This window comes from Phoxinus phoxinus (assembly GCF_949152265.1).
Source record: "Phoxinus phoxinus genome assembly, chromosome: 16".
Taxonomy (NCBI): Eukaryota; Metazoa; Chordata; class Actinopteri; order Cypriniformes; family Leuciscidae; genus Phoxinus; species Phoxinus phoxinus.
This window is the reverse complement of record NC_136891.1, coordinates 16,514,408-16,529,831: the sequence shown is the minus strand read 5'-3', so window position 1 is coordinate 16,529,831 and position 15,424 is coordinate 16,514,408. Positions and strand designations below refer to the sequence as shown.

At 36.7% G+C, this 15,424-nt stretch overlaps 1 protein-coding gene across 1 annotated transcript in view; it reads right to left on the bottom strand.

Annotated features, from left to right (window-relative positions):
* Positions 1-1,418: 1,418 nt before the first annotated feature.
* The window catches only part of nt5dc1 (5'-nucleotidase domain containing 1), an 86,275-nt gene continuing 72,269 nt past the window's right edge, over positions 1,419-15,424 (bottom strand). The window contains exons 10-12 of the mRNA XM_079584141.1: positions 9,195-9,374; positions 5,879-6,041; positions 1,419-3,286 (exon numbers count right to left, since the gene is read on the bottom strand). Of these exons, the coding sequence (XP_079440267.1) occupies positions 3,174-3,286; positions 5,879-6,041; positions 9,195-9,374 (456 nt within the window). The 3' untranslated portion in view covers positions 1,419-3,173. The remainder of the gene's footprint in view (positions 3,287-5,878; positions 6,042-9,194; positions 9,375-15,424) is intronic.

Below are 15,424 nucleotides of genomic sequence, written 5' to 3'. Positions count from 1 at the left end.
TATCACCCATTATGCATCTAAGCAAGATTTGAATATTTTATTTGAACACAATATTGGTTTGTAAATTGAACATGATTGTAATATGTCAATGCAACTTCTTTGCAACTAATTGAATCAACATGTTTGTATTGTGTTAGACGAATCAAATGTATTCTCATTCACTCAAAGCACAGGAAAGCAGAATCACCAAAGGAGAAAATCAAATTTTTAAGTCACCATTATGGAGATCAGTGTGTGTTTTAGTTGTGCTCTTCACCCTTAAATTATTAACTTTAAGATTTGTTTGACTGCTGTACATAAGTTATAACAGCCAGATGAACAAATAGGAATGGTGATCTGATGGTGTTGGTTGTGTATTAACATAACCATTATTTCACAATCATTTAGCCAGAATCACTGAACTCATATAGAGTCCAATTTATGAGTTAGGTTTAATTTATTAATTTTAGCTGCATAATAGGTTTAGCCTTTTCAATGAAATTAGCACGATCAAATCAATACAAATAAAAATATATATATACACATTTCTTTTTTGGGCACACACAGACATCAAGAATCAGTGTATGCATCTCAACAATGGTGACATTTATAAAGCATGTTGCAGTGCATTCTGTGTTGCACCAATCAAAACTCATTCATAGCTCCCATCATGCATTGCTGCATGAATAAATAATGAGCTTATGATCAGAGGTGATCTGTTTCTCACCATTGCTGAGATTCATACGTTAAATATTGATGTCTGTGTGTGCCTAAAAAAGAAATGTGTATATATATTTTTTATTTTTATTGATTTGATCGTTTAATTTCATTGATAAGGCTAAACATATTATGCAGCTAAAATTAATAAAATAAACCTAAATCATAAATTGGACTCTATATGAGTTCAGTGATTCAGGTTAAATGATTGTGAAATAATAGTTATGTTAATACACAACCAACACCATCAGATCACCGTTCCTATTTATTCATCTGGCTGTTATAACTTATGTACAGCAGCCAAACAAAACTTAAAGTTAATAATTTAAGGGTGAAGAGCCCAACTAAAACACACACTGATCTCCATAATGGTGACTTAAAAATTAGATTTTCTCCTTTGGTGATTCTGCTTTCCTGTGCTTTGAGTGAATGAAAATACATTTGATTAGTCTAACACAATACAAACATGTTGATTCAATTAGTTGCAAAGAAGTTGCATTGACATATTACAATCATGTTCAATTTACAAACCAATATTGTGTTCAAATAAAATATTCAAATCTTGCTTAGATGCATAATGGGTGATACGATTAAATCATGTTCATTCAACAATTTATTTTTTTGAGTGTATCAGCCTACAGAATAAAGCATTTCAGATGTTGTTAAATTAGATATTGCATAAAATATGCGATGGCATTCAGAAGATGCAATAACACACGAAATCTGTTAAACATTTGAATTTTTATTATATTTTATCTGCACATATGAACACTTTCCCTGCACTCGATAAACAGGCACTAGTGCTACTCACCACATACAGCAGAAGATACTTCTTTTTCATTTGAGAAAAGTAGGTCATGCTTATGATGAGGATTTCCACACTTCTGTACCCATGACAAAGTGTAACTCAAAACTCAGTTTTGGGCATCTCTGTCAAACTTTTGACATGCAGCACATTTTAACATTGTACCATCTGTACGTAAAACCCATTACATCCGAACACTGCAGAAACCTCATCAGAGCACTCGATATTAAAAAAATAAATACAAAACAAATACATCAATTCCACTTACAGTACATTGCGTTAAACAAATCATTATTAAAGCTCAGGGCCAGCACACACATGAAACAAATAACAGGCTTTAGGTGAGAGATGTGCCCTGACACATAAAATCACTAAATGGGCGGGTAAAGCTTGGCACCATTCAACATTGGTCCTGCGCAGGACAGAAATCGACTGTTTACACTGACTATCACCCAACAGCACAATATTTTTTTTACACAATGTTGCGATAACATTACATACACAGAAAAAAATATTCACCCTTCTTCATTCAATAACAAAGAAGACCTGAAACAAAAGGAAATTACAAGGAATAGTTCACCACTATCTTTACTCAACTTGTTCCAAACTGGTACAACTTTCTTCATTGGAACAAAATATTCCTAAAAAATACAAAATGTACATAGGACTTGCTTGCTTTATTTAAAATCTTCTGATTGATTAGTGTGAGGAACAGACCGAAACTTAAGTCGGTATTCACTGATTAACTTTCCAGTCAGTGATGTTAACTGGAGAACTGCTGTAACTGGAGTCCTTGAGCAACTTAATGGAGGGAAAATGATCAGTGAATGACAACTCAAATGTTCTTCTTGAGGCATCAGAAGCCCATGAGGCATATGGACTAGTTTTACTGTGCTTTTTATATTGAGCTTGACATATGTGGTCACTTTGAACCATATGGAAAGAGCTGTGTGAAGATTCTTCAGGAATCTCTTTATGTTCCAACAACAGCACAATGGTTTGGAACAACATGATGGCGACTAAATAACCTTTTTGTGGAACTATTCCTTTAATACTATTTTGGGGGTTGGAAGTATGAAGATCATTTTCTCATTTGAAACTTTTGCAGAATACAACAACTGGCCTAGATCTGAACCAATTACAGAACTTGTAGTTTACAACACTCAAAACATTAACCAATCACAAACGGAGCAAATAACTCATGGCTGTTTCTTGATTGCATGAATATTCAATATAATTTGTGCTTGCTTTCCAGCAGAAAGCATATACATCAGCTGCAGGAACAAATCCTCTGAGGTAACATTCCCTTCATAAAAACAAAACAGATCGAAAAACAAAACAGAAAATCACCCAGAGCTCATGGGAAAGCTTTGTTTTTTTTTTCTGTACACCATTACAATTAGTTTAATGGTAGTGAACGCACAACGCTGCATGAGACACAACACATTGTGACTTCCTCCTACATCCAATGATCAACGTATGGATATTCAGCATCTATACCGACACAATTGTGTAGACTGATTCAGGAAGGGGTGAGAAGATACACAGACAGTGCTCTAACATTCACACAGCTTTATCACTGATTGGACGAATGGATGGTCTAGCTCTGTGGTGAAGCTTGAGAACGTAACGGTGAAACAATCTCCCGGTCTATGCTGACAGGCGTGAGGGTTCAGGACGAGTTCTCTTCCCATTTCAGCAGCGAGTCTGGAGGTCTGGGGTAATAACCTGTCGTGACGGGCTTATCTGAAGAGAATCTCTGGAACTTAAAGTCTAGAGGAAGATCTGGAAGAGAGATTGAACAGGGGGTAGTTTTAAAGAGGGGACACCTTTTTTCCCTCCCGAAAGTCACACACCACTATAAAACTGCTCTCTTGTGGTATAAGAAACATTTATTTGTACAGTACCATAAAATATTTTCCCTGAAGAAGACTTGAAAAGGTTAGTTCAACCAAAAATAAAAAATTTGGTCATCATTCACTCACCCTTATGTCGTTCCAAACCCGCAAGAGGTTTGTTAATCTTCGGAACACAAATGAAGATGTTTTTACGGAAATCTGATGGATTTCTGTCCCTTCATTGACAGCTACACAACTACAATTTTGATACTTCAAAAAGTTCATAAAGACATTGTAAAACTAATCAATAACACTTGAGTGGTTTAGTCCAACTTTTCTGAAGTCTTGATCGCTTTATATGATGAACAAGATTGAATTTAGGCTTTTATTCACATATAAACATTCATCAACGCACACATCAGTTTTGGTAAACAGAAGCTCAAACATGTTTGCATGACATGCAAGAACCAATGAGGTTCATTCTAGTGTTACGCAGCACGTTTGAGCTTCTTCAATAACCAATGAGGTTAATTCTGTGTTATGAAACATGTTTGAGCTTCTTCAATAACCAATGAGGTTCATTCTAGTGATACGCAGCATGTTTGAGCTTCTTCAATAACCAATGAGGTTAATTCTAGTGTTACGCAGCATGTTTGAGCTTCTTCAATAACCAATGAGGTTCATTCTAGTGTTACGCAGCATGTTTGAGCTTCAGCAAGAGGTTTGTTCTCGCACATCAAGCAGGTTTGGTTGACCTTCTGTTTATGTTCGCTGATCAATGTTTATCTGTGAATAAAAGCCTAAATTTCAAACTATTCATCATATGACAGAAAACTCTCAGATTTAATTCACAATATATTCATTTATCTTTCAAGATCAACAAAAGTATTACGGATATGGAACAACATGAGGGTGAGTGAATGATGACAACTTAAATTTTTGGGTGAACTTAAAGAACCTTTAAGACTTTTTTAGAAGATTAAAATATTTATATAAAATATAAAGTACAATACAATATAAAGTATAATACAACTGCCCCATTACAGCTGGTTGGGGAACACTGTATCAACTGAAAAAAATCCCATTTTATGCCAGATAGGAGCATACATCAAAGAAATATAATTAATACTATTAATATTATTGAATAGTCATTATTTTATCTTTCAGAAATATGTGGTTAAATCTAAAATCTTTGAAATTGGCTAAATTATATATAATCAGATGATAATCTGATAATACGATCAGTCAAAATAGTCTTTAAAATGTAACATTGCATGCAATTATTTATTACACACAAAAAGTTATTTACAAATAGGGAGAATCACAAGAAATGAACAGAACAAGAGTCAAGACAATGGGTCTCATTCACTAATAATTGCGTGGATTATTTCGTATTTGTACGCACAGAAGTTCCTAATTCACAACACATTCGTACACACATGAATTTGTTCTTACCATCGTTCCGATGATAGTGAATTTGGAATATTCTAAATGAGTGGTCGCGTGCTCAAGGTCATTTGCATAAAACATGCCCAAACATCTCTATATAATGGCTTTCCACACACACTTTCCTTATAGACTTTCGTCACTCTCGTCAAACTTGCCGCTGTTTGCAGACGCGCTCTCGCCCGATCTTTAAACAAAGCCAAGTGTGCCCTTCTCACAATAAACAGCTTTTATACAGACCTCTCATTAGCCAGCTGTACATATGCATTTATCTGTGTTATTCAGAAAAAAACTAAATTGTATGATTTAACATTTTTATTATATAATTGTATACATGGATTATATAATACAATTAATGCAACATACTTCAATAAAATTATAGTCATGTTAGGATGAAATATAATGTCCTATATTTGTTCGTAAATTTAGAATATTTTTTTTGTATGACATTTTTGGTAAATTGTGATTTGTTCTTAAAATCTTAGTGAATGAGACCCCATATTTGCAGTATGCGAATATGAATAATGTCAGTAAACTAGAGCAAAAGCTGAAATGCAGAAGTAGAGAACAATAATAGTTTTTAGGAACTGTAGGGTTACAGATTCTCAAAGTGCCCCTATATTAAAGGTTCCTCATTTTGATTTGGAGTCTACTACAATAGATTTCCATGCATTCAAGGTCAAAAACTTCAATGTTTTCATAATATACATTGCAGCATCACCTCTTTTCTCAGTCTGAAATGGTTCGATAAAGGATTGGTCCAGACCCAAATGTCACCCTAAACACTCGCAGTCTTTTTTTATGAGTTTGTGACGTCGAGGCGTTTTGACTGTCTAGAAAAAGTCTCCTGCTGAGCTCGCTTAGGTGCATATCGACCACAAAGAACTCTTCTGAACCCTAAAATGACAAATGGGACGCCCTATGGTCCCGTGGACTTCCCGATCACATGCATACAGTGGCCATTGTAAGTCCACAAGACCAGAAGTATGAAGTGTGCCATTTAGGACAGGGCTATAGTCTTAAATAAGAAATGGAAGCATTTTCAGTCCTAATTTCAGACTTTCAGACCCTTCCCCCATTAAACCACAAATACCTGCTATAGCCTCGATGCTGGGTATAGCCATAGTGCTGTATGTGTGGATACTGTGGCAACACCAGGTGAGTCTCTGTGTCTCCTCTCCTTCATTCTTTTGCACATCTACGAAATATGAGCCCCACTGGTTTGATACATCAGACGGAGATTTCATTCCCTGATCCTAAGAGAAAGATTATACAAGTAAGACACAGAAAGAGAAAGAGCACAAAGTCAATCAACCTTGACAAACCACCACCAATGAATACAGAACATTATATTATATTGTTATATTACATTATATTCATATTCAATACACACATTGGATAGTGTGTAATTGGAAAGCAAAATACACAGGCATCAGGAATACTAAATTTTATGGCATTCTATGGTCAAACCTTTTTCAAAAATAAGCACTAATGTACAGTTTGGTAATGTACTTTGCATCAAAATCACTGTTGCAATTTTATTTGATGAAAACTGCTGCTGACTGTACATCATCACTTACTGTTAAGTTATATTTGTGGCCTTTCTGGCTTTATTTGATAGGACAGTCTGAATTGAGGAACAGGGTCAGGAAGTTGGGACTCGAACACGGTCACCAAATGACAAAGCGCTGCCACCAAGGCTAAGGTCTGTCTACTAAACAAGTAGGAAATGCTTTACACATGTCCACTTGAGCTCTTTGATAAATTCAGCCCAAATTAGGCAGATGCCAGTGTTTGGGTTTTGAGGATGAGTACAAGTCACGTAACCTGTCCAACTTGTGCCACAAAAATACACAAAGCAAAATAAAATATGACTTTATGACTTACCTTGCAATAAGGTTAAACGTAAAGTTTGTCAACCAGTGTTTTGTGCCATAAATTATTGACTTAAAGGATAGTTAATTTACTCACCTTGAAGTTGTTCCAAACCTGAATTAATTTCTTTCTTCTGCTGAACACAAAAGAAGACATTTGGAAGAATGTGGGAAACTGAACAGTTGATGGACCCCATTGACTTCCATTGTACCCCACAACTTGCAGGTGAGTAAATGAACTATCCCTTTAATAAAATAAATAATAATGAAATTAAAAGTTTGGGTCACAAATTTGATGTCCAATATAAAATCTGAGACCGGAAGCAAACAATTTCTCTCAGCATGTTTTCATGATGTATCTGAAGTGAAGGACTTCAATAGAATGAAACTCTCTGATCTGGTAAAAGAGGAAGTGTTTGATCAGAAGTTCCCACAGTTTGTCGCACGTATATACACACACACACAATTTTGCATAATACTGGCTCTGTGATTTTTTAAAGAAAAAACTAAATTTAATCATAAAATACAAAGGGATTCAAGACGGAGACCAGTAAATTTCCCAACAAAAGCTGATTAACCTCACATCAGCTCTACTTTTAAACAGGGGTTTTCAAAAATACCAGAATAATACAATTAAGCAGTGTTCAATAAACTGGAACATGATACACGTATAAGCAGTAGCCAAATATCATTGGGGTCACTGAAACAACAACACAAAAATTATAAATAAATGAAAAAATAAATAATGAAGGCTAAGATGTGTCAGTGGGTAAAAACTATAGTTGTTTTGATCTAATACATTACTGCACTCATATGGAGAAAATATTAATTTGGTAAAAAATAAATTGAAGTAGGTGCCAATAAAAAATAAAAAATAAAAATAAAGAATTATTCATGAAAAAATATAAATAATTCTACTAATACACAAATTCTCCTAATTTCAGTCACAGACATCCTGAAACATAACTAGTTGTATTAGTTTTGAAGTATTTCTAATTTCTTTAGAGTACAACTTAAGTGGAACATCTTTCCTGCCTTTCCAAAGAACAGTTAAAAGTATTAGAGAAAGTTTTCTGTTAAATTAATATACAGTTCGTTCATTTGAAAACGGAATCAAAAACACTAAATGACAATGAGGGGGTTGAGTGATGTTAGGTTTCTAAGAAATTTTGCTTCCTCAAAAATCATATTTCTGCTGTATAGACATTTTTTTTTAAAAAGAACATCCACTATCTTTCCTGTAATTCTCCACTTCCTCCTTCCTGCTGACTGCCTTTCCTCCCACTGGTTTCTTTGTAACTCAACAAGTGATTGAAAAAAAAAAATACATGCAGCTGTTTTTCAAATCTCTGATGAAACACTGCTATCTATCTATCTATCTATCTATCTATCTATCTATCTATCTATCTATCTATCTATCTATAAATGTTTGGCAGAAAGAGAAAAAAGGAATCGAAAAATCTATATTTTTTGACAATATTTGACAACCGGCCAAAGTGGCTAGTAAGAGTGACTGCTGATATACACCCGCATTTGGCTGGTTGCCGGGTGTTAATGTAAAGCCCTGGTTATATCATACATCGTGCAGCCTTAGAAAACGGTGTAATAATGCAGTTCATGGGTTCTCGTCCGTGGAATGCTTTGCTTCCAGTATTTTGCCGGTTATTTGACACGGGTAAATTACAATCAAATATTATTTTTTATTGAGTACTCAAATTCAATCGAGGAATCGTGACAGCCCTACATAGAACTGAATGAAGAATAATATACTGGTATTTAATATTATTTGAATGTATTTTTAGTCCAATTTTGGTGTGTTACTTTAAAGGTGAAGCATGTAATATTGACAGCTAGTGGTTGAAATAGGTACTGTAGTACAAATGAAAAATATTAAAGAGAGTTATGTCCCCTGCCCCCTCCTCACACTCGACGCTCACGCGGGTTGCCAGTTTGAGGACACGCAACAGGAGCGAGCGTAATTCACAATGAAGTTGATTTATTTTAGATGGATGCCGAGGCTTTTTAGGTCAGGTAGAATCTGCGATCTCTGACCCAGTTTGATTGTTGGCTTCCATAGCTACAATATGCTGTTTTTTTCCGACAACTGGCAACCCGGGGTTTCAGTTTTTTGGCTAAGTGCATTCAGAATTTTCGGTTTTGGACCAGAAATCTAATTTCGGTGCATATATATATACATACATAAACACACACACACACACACACACACACACACAGTAGTCAACATTTGAAGTGGATCAAAAAAGTCCATTAAAGTTGTCCTACGACACAGGAATGGGTATTGTTCAAAATTCATAACTTGCTTTGATTAAAGGTTTTGATCCACTTAAAATGTTGACTACTATATATATATACTGCCAAAGACATTATTCCAAAACATAAAAGTAAGATTTTGTTAAATATATCAAATGAGATTCCAATAATCCAAGATGTCCAATAGACAAGCACATGTAACATTCCAACACGTATGGAAAAGATCCTGAGCTTGACTAAACAGAAACAGCCTTTCAGTCCCACCTCAAACTTGCCCTTTTTCTCTGCAGGGCCTTCAGCCGGGGTGGGGCTGTTACAGGGGGTCGCGTTCGCACGTGGGACGCCCTCCCCCTCCATCTCCTCCACAATCATCACCGTCTCCCACTTTCCAAAGCTGCAGGCGGGGAACATGTCCGAGCGCATGCTGTCTCCGAAATACACCACCTGCATTAGAGACGACACACACGTGGACGCAAATCAATGCACACACACACACACGTTCAATACAGGCAGCATACAACATCTTTCAACATCTGCAGAAACACAAAATAACATTTAAATAAATTTAGAAATGAATTAAATTATTTTATTATTAAATATTTTTTTATAATAAATAAATTATAAACATTAAGAAATAATTTAAAGTTTAAAAGACTGGGAAATTAACAGTTGTCACAAACCTTTGATTTATAGATTTTCATACAGTATATAGTCATATTGGTGTACAGTACATAATCTGTTAGGCATTCCATAATGTAAAAGACTAATCAAAGATATACACACACATATACCTATAAAGATATACCAGCCAGCCAGCCAGCCAGCCAGCCAACCAGCCAGCCAGGTGGATGCTGCACATTGGTGGTGGTTGAGGAGATTCCCCCTTCTATGTAAAACGCTTTGAGTGCAAAGAAAAGCACTATACAAATATAATTAATTATTAATTAATTATAATTAATATATATATATATATATATAATATATATATCACTGATTCTTGAGAGTCGGGACAAAACATGTCCCACATAGAATAAGAAAGTCTAATTTATAGCAAAAATTTAAAAAATTCATCATGATTGACATACTTACAAAGTTAAATCTAAAGGAATTGTATATACCTATCTGATTTTTAGAATCAACTTTTTTATCTTTTTGGGGAAAATTTGTTTAAATGTATGGTCTGTGGATAGAAGGTCAATGTTATTTGCACTCTTCCTCAGCAAGAGGTCACAATATTAACCATCCCAAAAAACTCTAAAAAAGCTCTACAATTGTGAAAACATATATATCAAATACAAATTAAAGGGTATAAATATCAAAAACTATGCATGAAGTGAACATCAAACAATATTTTCCATAAAAATCTGGCTATTAAAGTTGTGTCCTCAGTTTCTGTCAACTCCGTCAGATTTTTTCATAAAGCTCTTTAAATCAGGAAATATCCCTGAGGACCCATTTTCATCTCCCTGCCTGTGGTGAATGCAGCACTACCACACATGCTCTGGTACGTTTTAATTTTTTTTATATTTTAGACAAACAATGTCAATATTCCTAATATGGTCACAGCTGCACCATGTCAAAACCTTTCTGTTAAGATACTTTTTTTAAACCATAGTGGATTGAATTTAAGCATTTTAGTGAGGTTATTGGGACACCTAGCAACTGAGGAAAAACTACCTGGCTGCAGTGTACAATACATGTTTTGGCGGGAAAATACATGCCCTTACGTCAACTCCGTCAGACGTCAACTCCGTCAGGTTCTATGTCTAACGGAGTTGACCTGTAAGCTGACGGAGTTGACAAATCCACCAATAACCTCTTAATGTGCGAATATAATATTATTTGTGAATATAGTGAAGGGTTAAACTGTTATTTCAGGGTTTTATTTACACATAAATGCACATACATAGCATGCATTACATTATTTAACTATACGCATCTGACTTGTAGAGAATGGGCAGGCAATGGTCTGCTTATTATTGTGTAACGTGTAACTTTGCCAGCACTTTAATATATATATATATATATATATTTATATATGTAAAGACAGAGAAGAAATGAGAAGCCAGTGTAGGGTTGGGCGATATGGCCCAAAAAAATATCACGCTAATTTTTTTTTATATCAGTCGATATTGATAATTATCATGATAAATGTCAAATCTTACATTTTTTCAAGTTTAAAGGCAGATTTTTGCTCCTAAGTGAAAGTTGTAGAAAACAGAGCGTTAATTGTGGTTTTAAACTACTCTTTATTGTCAGAACATATCATGACAAACAGGCTAACATTTCACAAATCTGAGGTAAAACATTCAAACATTTGTCATTTCTCCTTAACAAAATAAAAATCTTGATAGAAAAATGAATTTCTTAGTTTCTGCATAATGGGGGATATTGTTTCATGTTTTGAAACAGGTTTGTGTTGCCTGACTTTGATGGCACGTATCTTCAGCACAGTTTTCAGTGCAGGCTGCAATATTAATATTGCATGTCACAACATCTGGTTATGAAAACTACATACTGCACCTTGAGGATTTTACATCCATCCATTCATCCATCAGTCAATCAATCATGTCAAGTAAATAAAAATCTGATTCTATAGTCGTATTCAAGTACATTTTTCTTTATTTCAATTTGTATTGTAGGAAAGCATGGCTGGACAGAAATTGTCCGTTGAGGAGCAAAGGAGAAGAGAAAAATTAAACAGTGACCAAGAGAGCAAGCATGCTATGCTAGAGAAGGAAAGACAAAGGTGGAAGAAGAGAGTTAAAGACAAAAAAGTAATACAAATAGATGAGATGCAAGACAGGCAGTGCAGGGCAATCACACATCCAACACACCCAAACACCCACACACCCACACACACGCCACTTTAAAGTAAATGGCTACTTGCAAAGGAGGAAAAGAAGAGGAGAAGAGGTGGATGAGAAAAAGGAGAGGTAGATGAAAACAGAGGGGGAGGAGGGCCCCTGGTTTCCCTTATTGTTTTTTTTTATAGTTGGAAACGGTGTCATTTATAATAGTTGGAAACGGTGTATGCGCAATATTATAGTTTGCTTTACAGTAAGTTCAATACTCTAATAACAAGGAGTAGTTTTAGTAGTAGTGTTTAAAGAGCACATCTGTTCAATAATCAGCAATGCACACATATTTTTTTGTCAACACCGTCAGGTTTTTGTCAACACCGTCAGGTTTTTGTCAACACCGTCAGGTTTTTCGTCAACACCGTCAGTTCTTCGACGTTTGGATGTATATTTTTGTTAATTTTTTTTGGGGAAAAAAATATTCCTCCTTCAGTTTATGTTGTTTTTGTAATAAAGGACCATCTGATCTACATCCTCTTATGTTTTATTTATTTAAGGAATTTGTTTTTACAATATTGAAATTAAAATCAAAGTTTGAAAATGCAAATATTTAGAAATCTGAGTTTTCAGAATAGTGTGAAATCACAACTTAAGTTTATATATTGTATTTTTTTTACATATCAGAGTAACTACTAAACACTATTACAATATCCTTCAGAACTTTAGATTCTTGTTGGATTGGAATAATACAAATTGTATACTTTTTAGTGTGTCTGACGGAGTTGACACAAATCCAGTTCTCAGAAGGGAAATGTGTTTATTTGTTAAAAATGTGTTTTTATTTAGAACCTGTTCCTTTACATGGTTAAATAGTGAAGACCATTCTCTGCAGAAACATATAACTCTAATTGATATAGTGTGTATTTAAAAAAAAAAGTTTTTTAAAACGTGTTTTGTCCCGACTCTCAAGAATCAGTGATATATATATATATATATATATATATATATATATATATATATATATATATATATATATATACACACACACACACACACATTCTCACACACACACACACACGTTTCACTGTTTCCACAAATATTACTCCAGTCTTCAGTGTCACATTGTTGCGGCAAACGCCCGCTGTCACGCCCCTCGTTACACGGGAATGAATGCCAGGTGAAGCTGGTCTCAATCAGCGTGGCATGCACCTTGGGCTTTGAAATGGTGCTTGCACCGCTCATTTCATTGTGTACCGTGAGCAGCGTGGACGCAGTGGAGCGTTGGGTCAAAGACTTTTATTTAAACTGCACGGGATCATGTTGATTTCTGAAGAGACTGCCGGTAAGAGGAAATGTCTGCAGTGCGCTAAGCACTAACAACTGCATTTGGTGGCTTTATGTAAATATGCATGTTATTTACTTAAGTTATTTATAGTTGTTATAGATTCGGTATTTGTGAATTTGGATTTGTATTTAAATTGCTGAGCTAAGCGTGTAGTATTGTTAATAGTCATTTTAAGAGTCTATTATGAAGTAATTCATAGTCAATTTGCTCATTTTGATTCTGTCAAATTCACTGTCTTAATGTGTAATTAATTAGTTAGAATATTTATGGTAAACCTCGTTAAATCTCCTTCTAATGAAAATGCAAGTCTGGTGATTAAAAGCTACTTCTTTTAAACTTATTTGATTTGGTGTAAAATGGTATTAGTAAAAAGAAATAGTATTGAGTTGATGCTTACCAACTTAAACCTGTGTAAATTGATGTATGTACAGTGTGAGATTGTGGTGGTGTAATTATTGTGCATTGATGTAAATATTTACACTGGTTTCTGTGTGGTTTTAAAGGTTTTTCACCTACTGACTACTGAGATTCTACAATAAATTAAAGAAAGGCAAATGAAGTCTCATTCTTGTGAGTGGAACCCAGTGTTCAATTCAGGAGTAAGGAACCCCTTTTCAAGTGTGGGGCCCGTGCAGATTAAAAACACTTGCCAGTGAAAAACCGCGTCGAGGCTCCAGGCCCCAAACGCAACGCACGCTCCAGGCCCCAACGCAATGCACGCTCCAGGCCCCAACGCAACGCACGCTCCAGGCCCCAACGCAACGCACGCTCCAGGCCCCAACGCAACGCACGCTCCAGGCCCCAACGCAACGCACGCTCCAGGCCCCAACGCAACGCACGCTCCAGGCCCCAACGCAACGCACGCTCCAGGCCCCAACGCAACGCACGCTCCAGGCCCCAACGCAACGCACGCTCCAGGCCCCAACGAAATCATGGCGGAATCAAGAACTCTGCAGGAATTGAAAACGGAGAGAACGACCGCTAAAAGACTGTTTTCTCGGCTGGCTAACTCTACTGTTAGATCATGTAAGAGTATGTCGGCGGATGAACTCAGGGAGGCTCTGAGTAAGTTGACACTAGAGTCAGTCAAAGTAATTGAAGTAAACGATGAGTTGGAAGCTGCCTACATTGAGGCGGGGGTTGGAGAGGAAGAGTCCACTGTAGCAGAGGAGCAAAGGGGAGACATCAGAAAGACAACAAAAGAGTGTGAACAGAAGCTGGAGGAGATGGAGGGTATTATTTACAAGGCCCTTTGGGAAAAGTTTGGTAACCCTCAACTTTCCCTGGCGTTAGAAGTGGCTGAAGAGGAATGTGAGCGAATTTCAGCTGTCCAGCCTGGAGTAAAGCTAGACGTGTACGACTTTATGCTTGGACACCTGGAAGGACAAGTTAAAGCTGCAAAAGAAGCTAGCTGCCAGTGGATCCGGTGGGCCCCACCCGAAGAGCAGAAGGATTTGCAGTGTCGGCTGAGGGAGCTGGAGATCAGTGTGCCTAGATTGATATCAGGGAAGGCTGCCCTAATGCAGGCAAAGATCGAACAAGAGAGGCAACCTGTCACAACCCACTGTCCCCAAGTGGCTAGCATCAAATTGAGACCGACGGCGCTCCCAAAATTTGATGGAAACAAGCGGAACTTCCACCGCTGGAGAAAGGATTGGGAGGCACTCCAGAGGCAAGGAGAGCCTACCGGTTCCAAAGAGGTCAGGAAGTTTCAGCTGCTGGACAGTCTTGAGGAGAGAGTGGTTGCAGATTTTCGCCTCTCAGACTATGGGACAGCAGAAGAGATCTTCCAGATTCTAGAAAACCGTTTCGGAAATAAAACAAGAATAGCTCTGGAGATCATTGAGGAGTTACAGTCGTTACTTCCGGTAAAAAGCCATCAGCCCAGAAAAAATGTGGATTTAATACAGATGGTCGAGAAGGCTTTACACGATCTGAGCGAGCTGGGAGATACGGACGCTCTAAAAAATCCCCTTGTCACGAAGTCACTGGAGAGTAAGCTGCCAGAGGTCTTGAAAAAGGAGTGGCTGGTTTACGCAGCAGAAAGAAAGGACGAGGCTGGACCTAAAAATCGGTTTGACAAGCTCCTCACATTTTTGAGAAGCCAGGAGGAGATTTATGAGCAACTGGAGCAATTAAGGGATGATGAGCCCAACAGGAGTGAGCTAAAGATCCCACCAAAACATGCCCGGACGAAGGCCACCAAGTCCATGGGTCCCCAAATGGGCTGCGTCGTCTGTGGAGAGAGCGGCCATAGAAGGAAGTTGTACTATTGCAAGAAGTTTAAAACTTTGAACCCTACAGAAAGGAAAGATGCAGCGAGTAGGATTGGGGCCTGTGGAAGATGT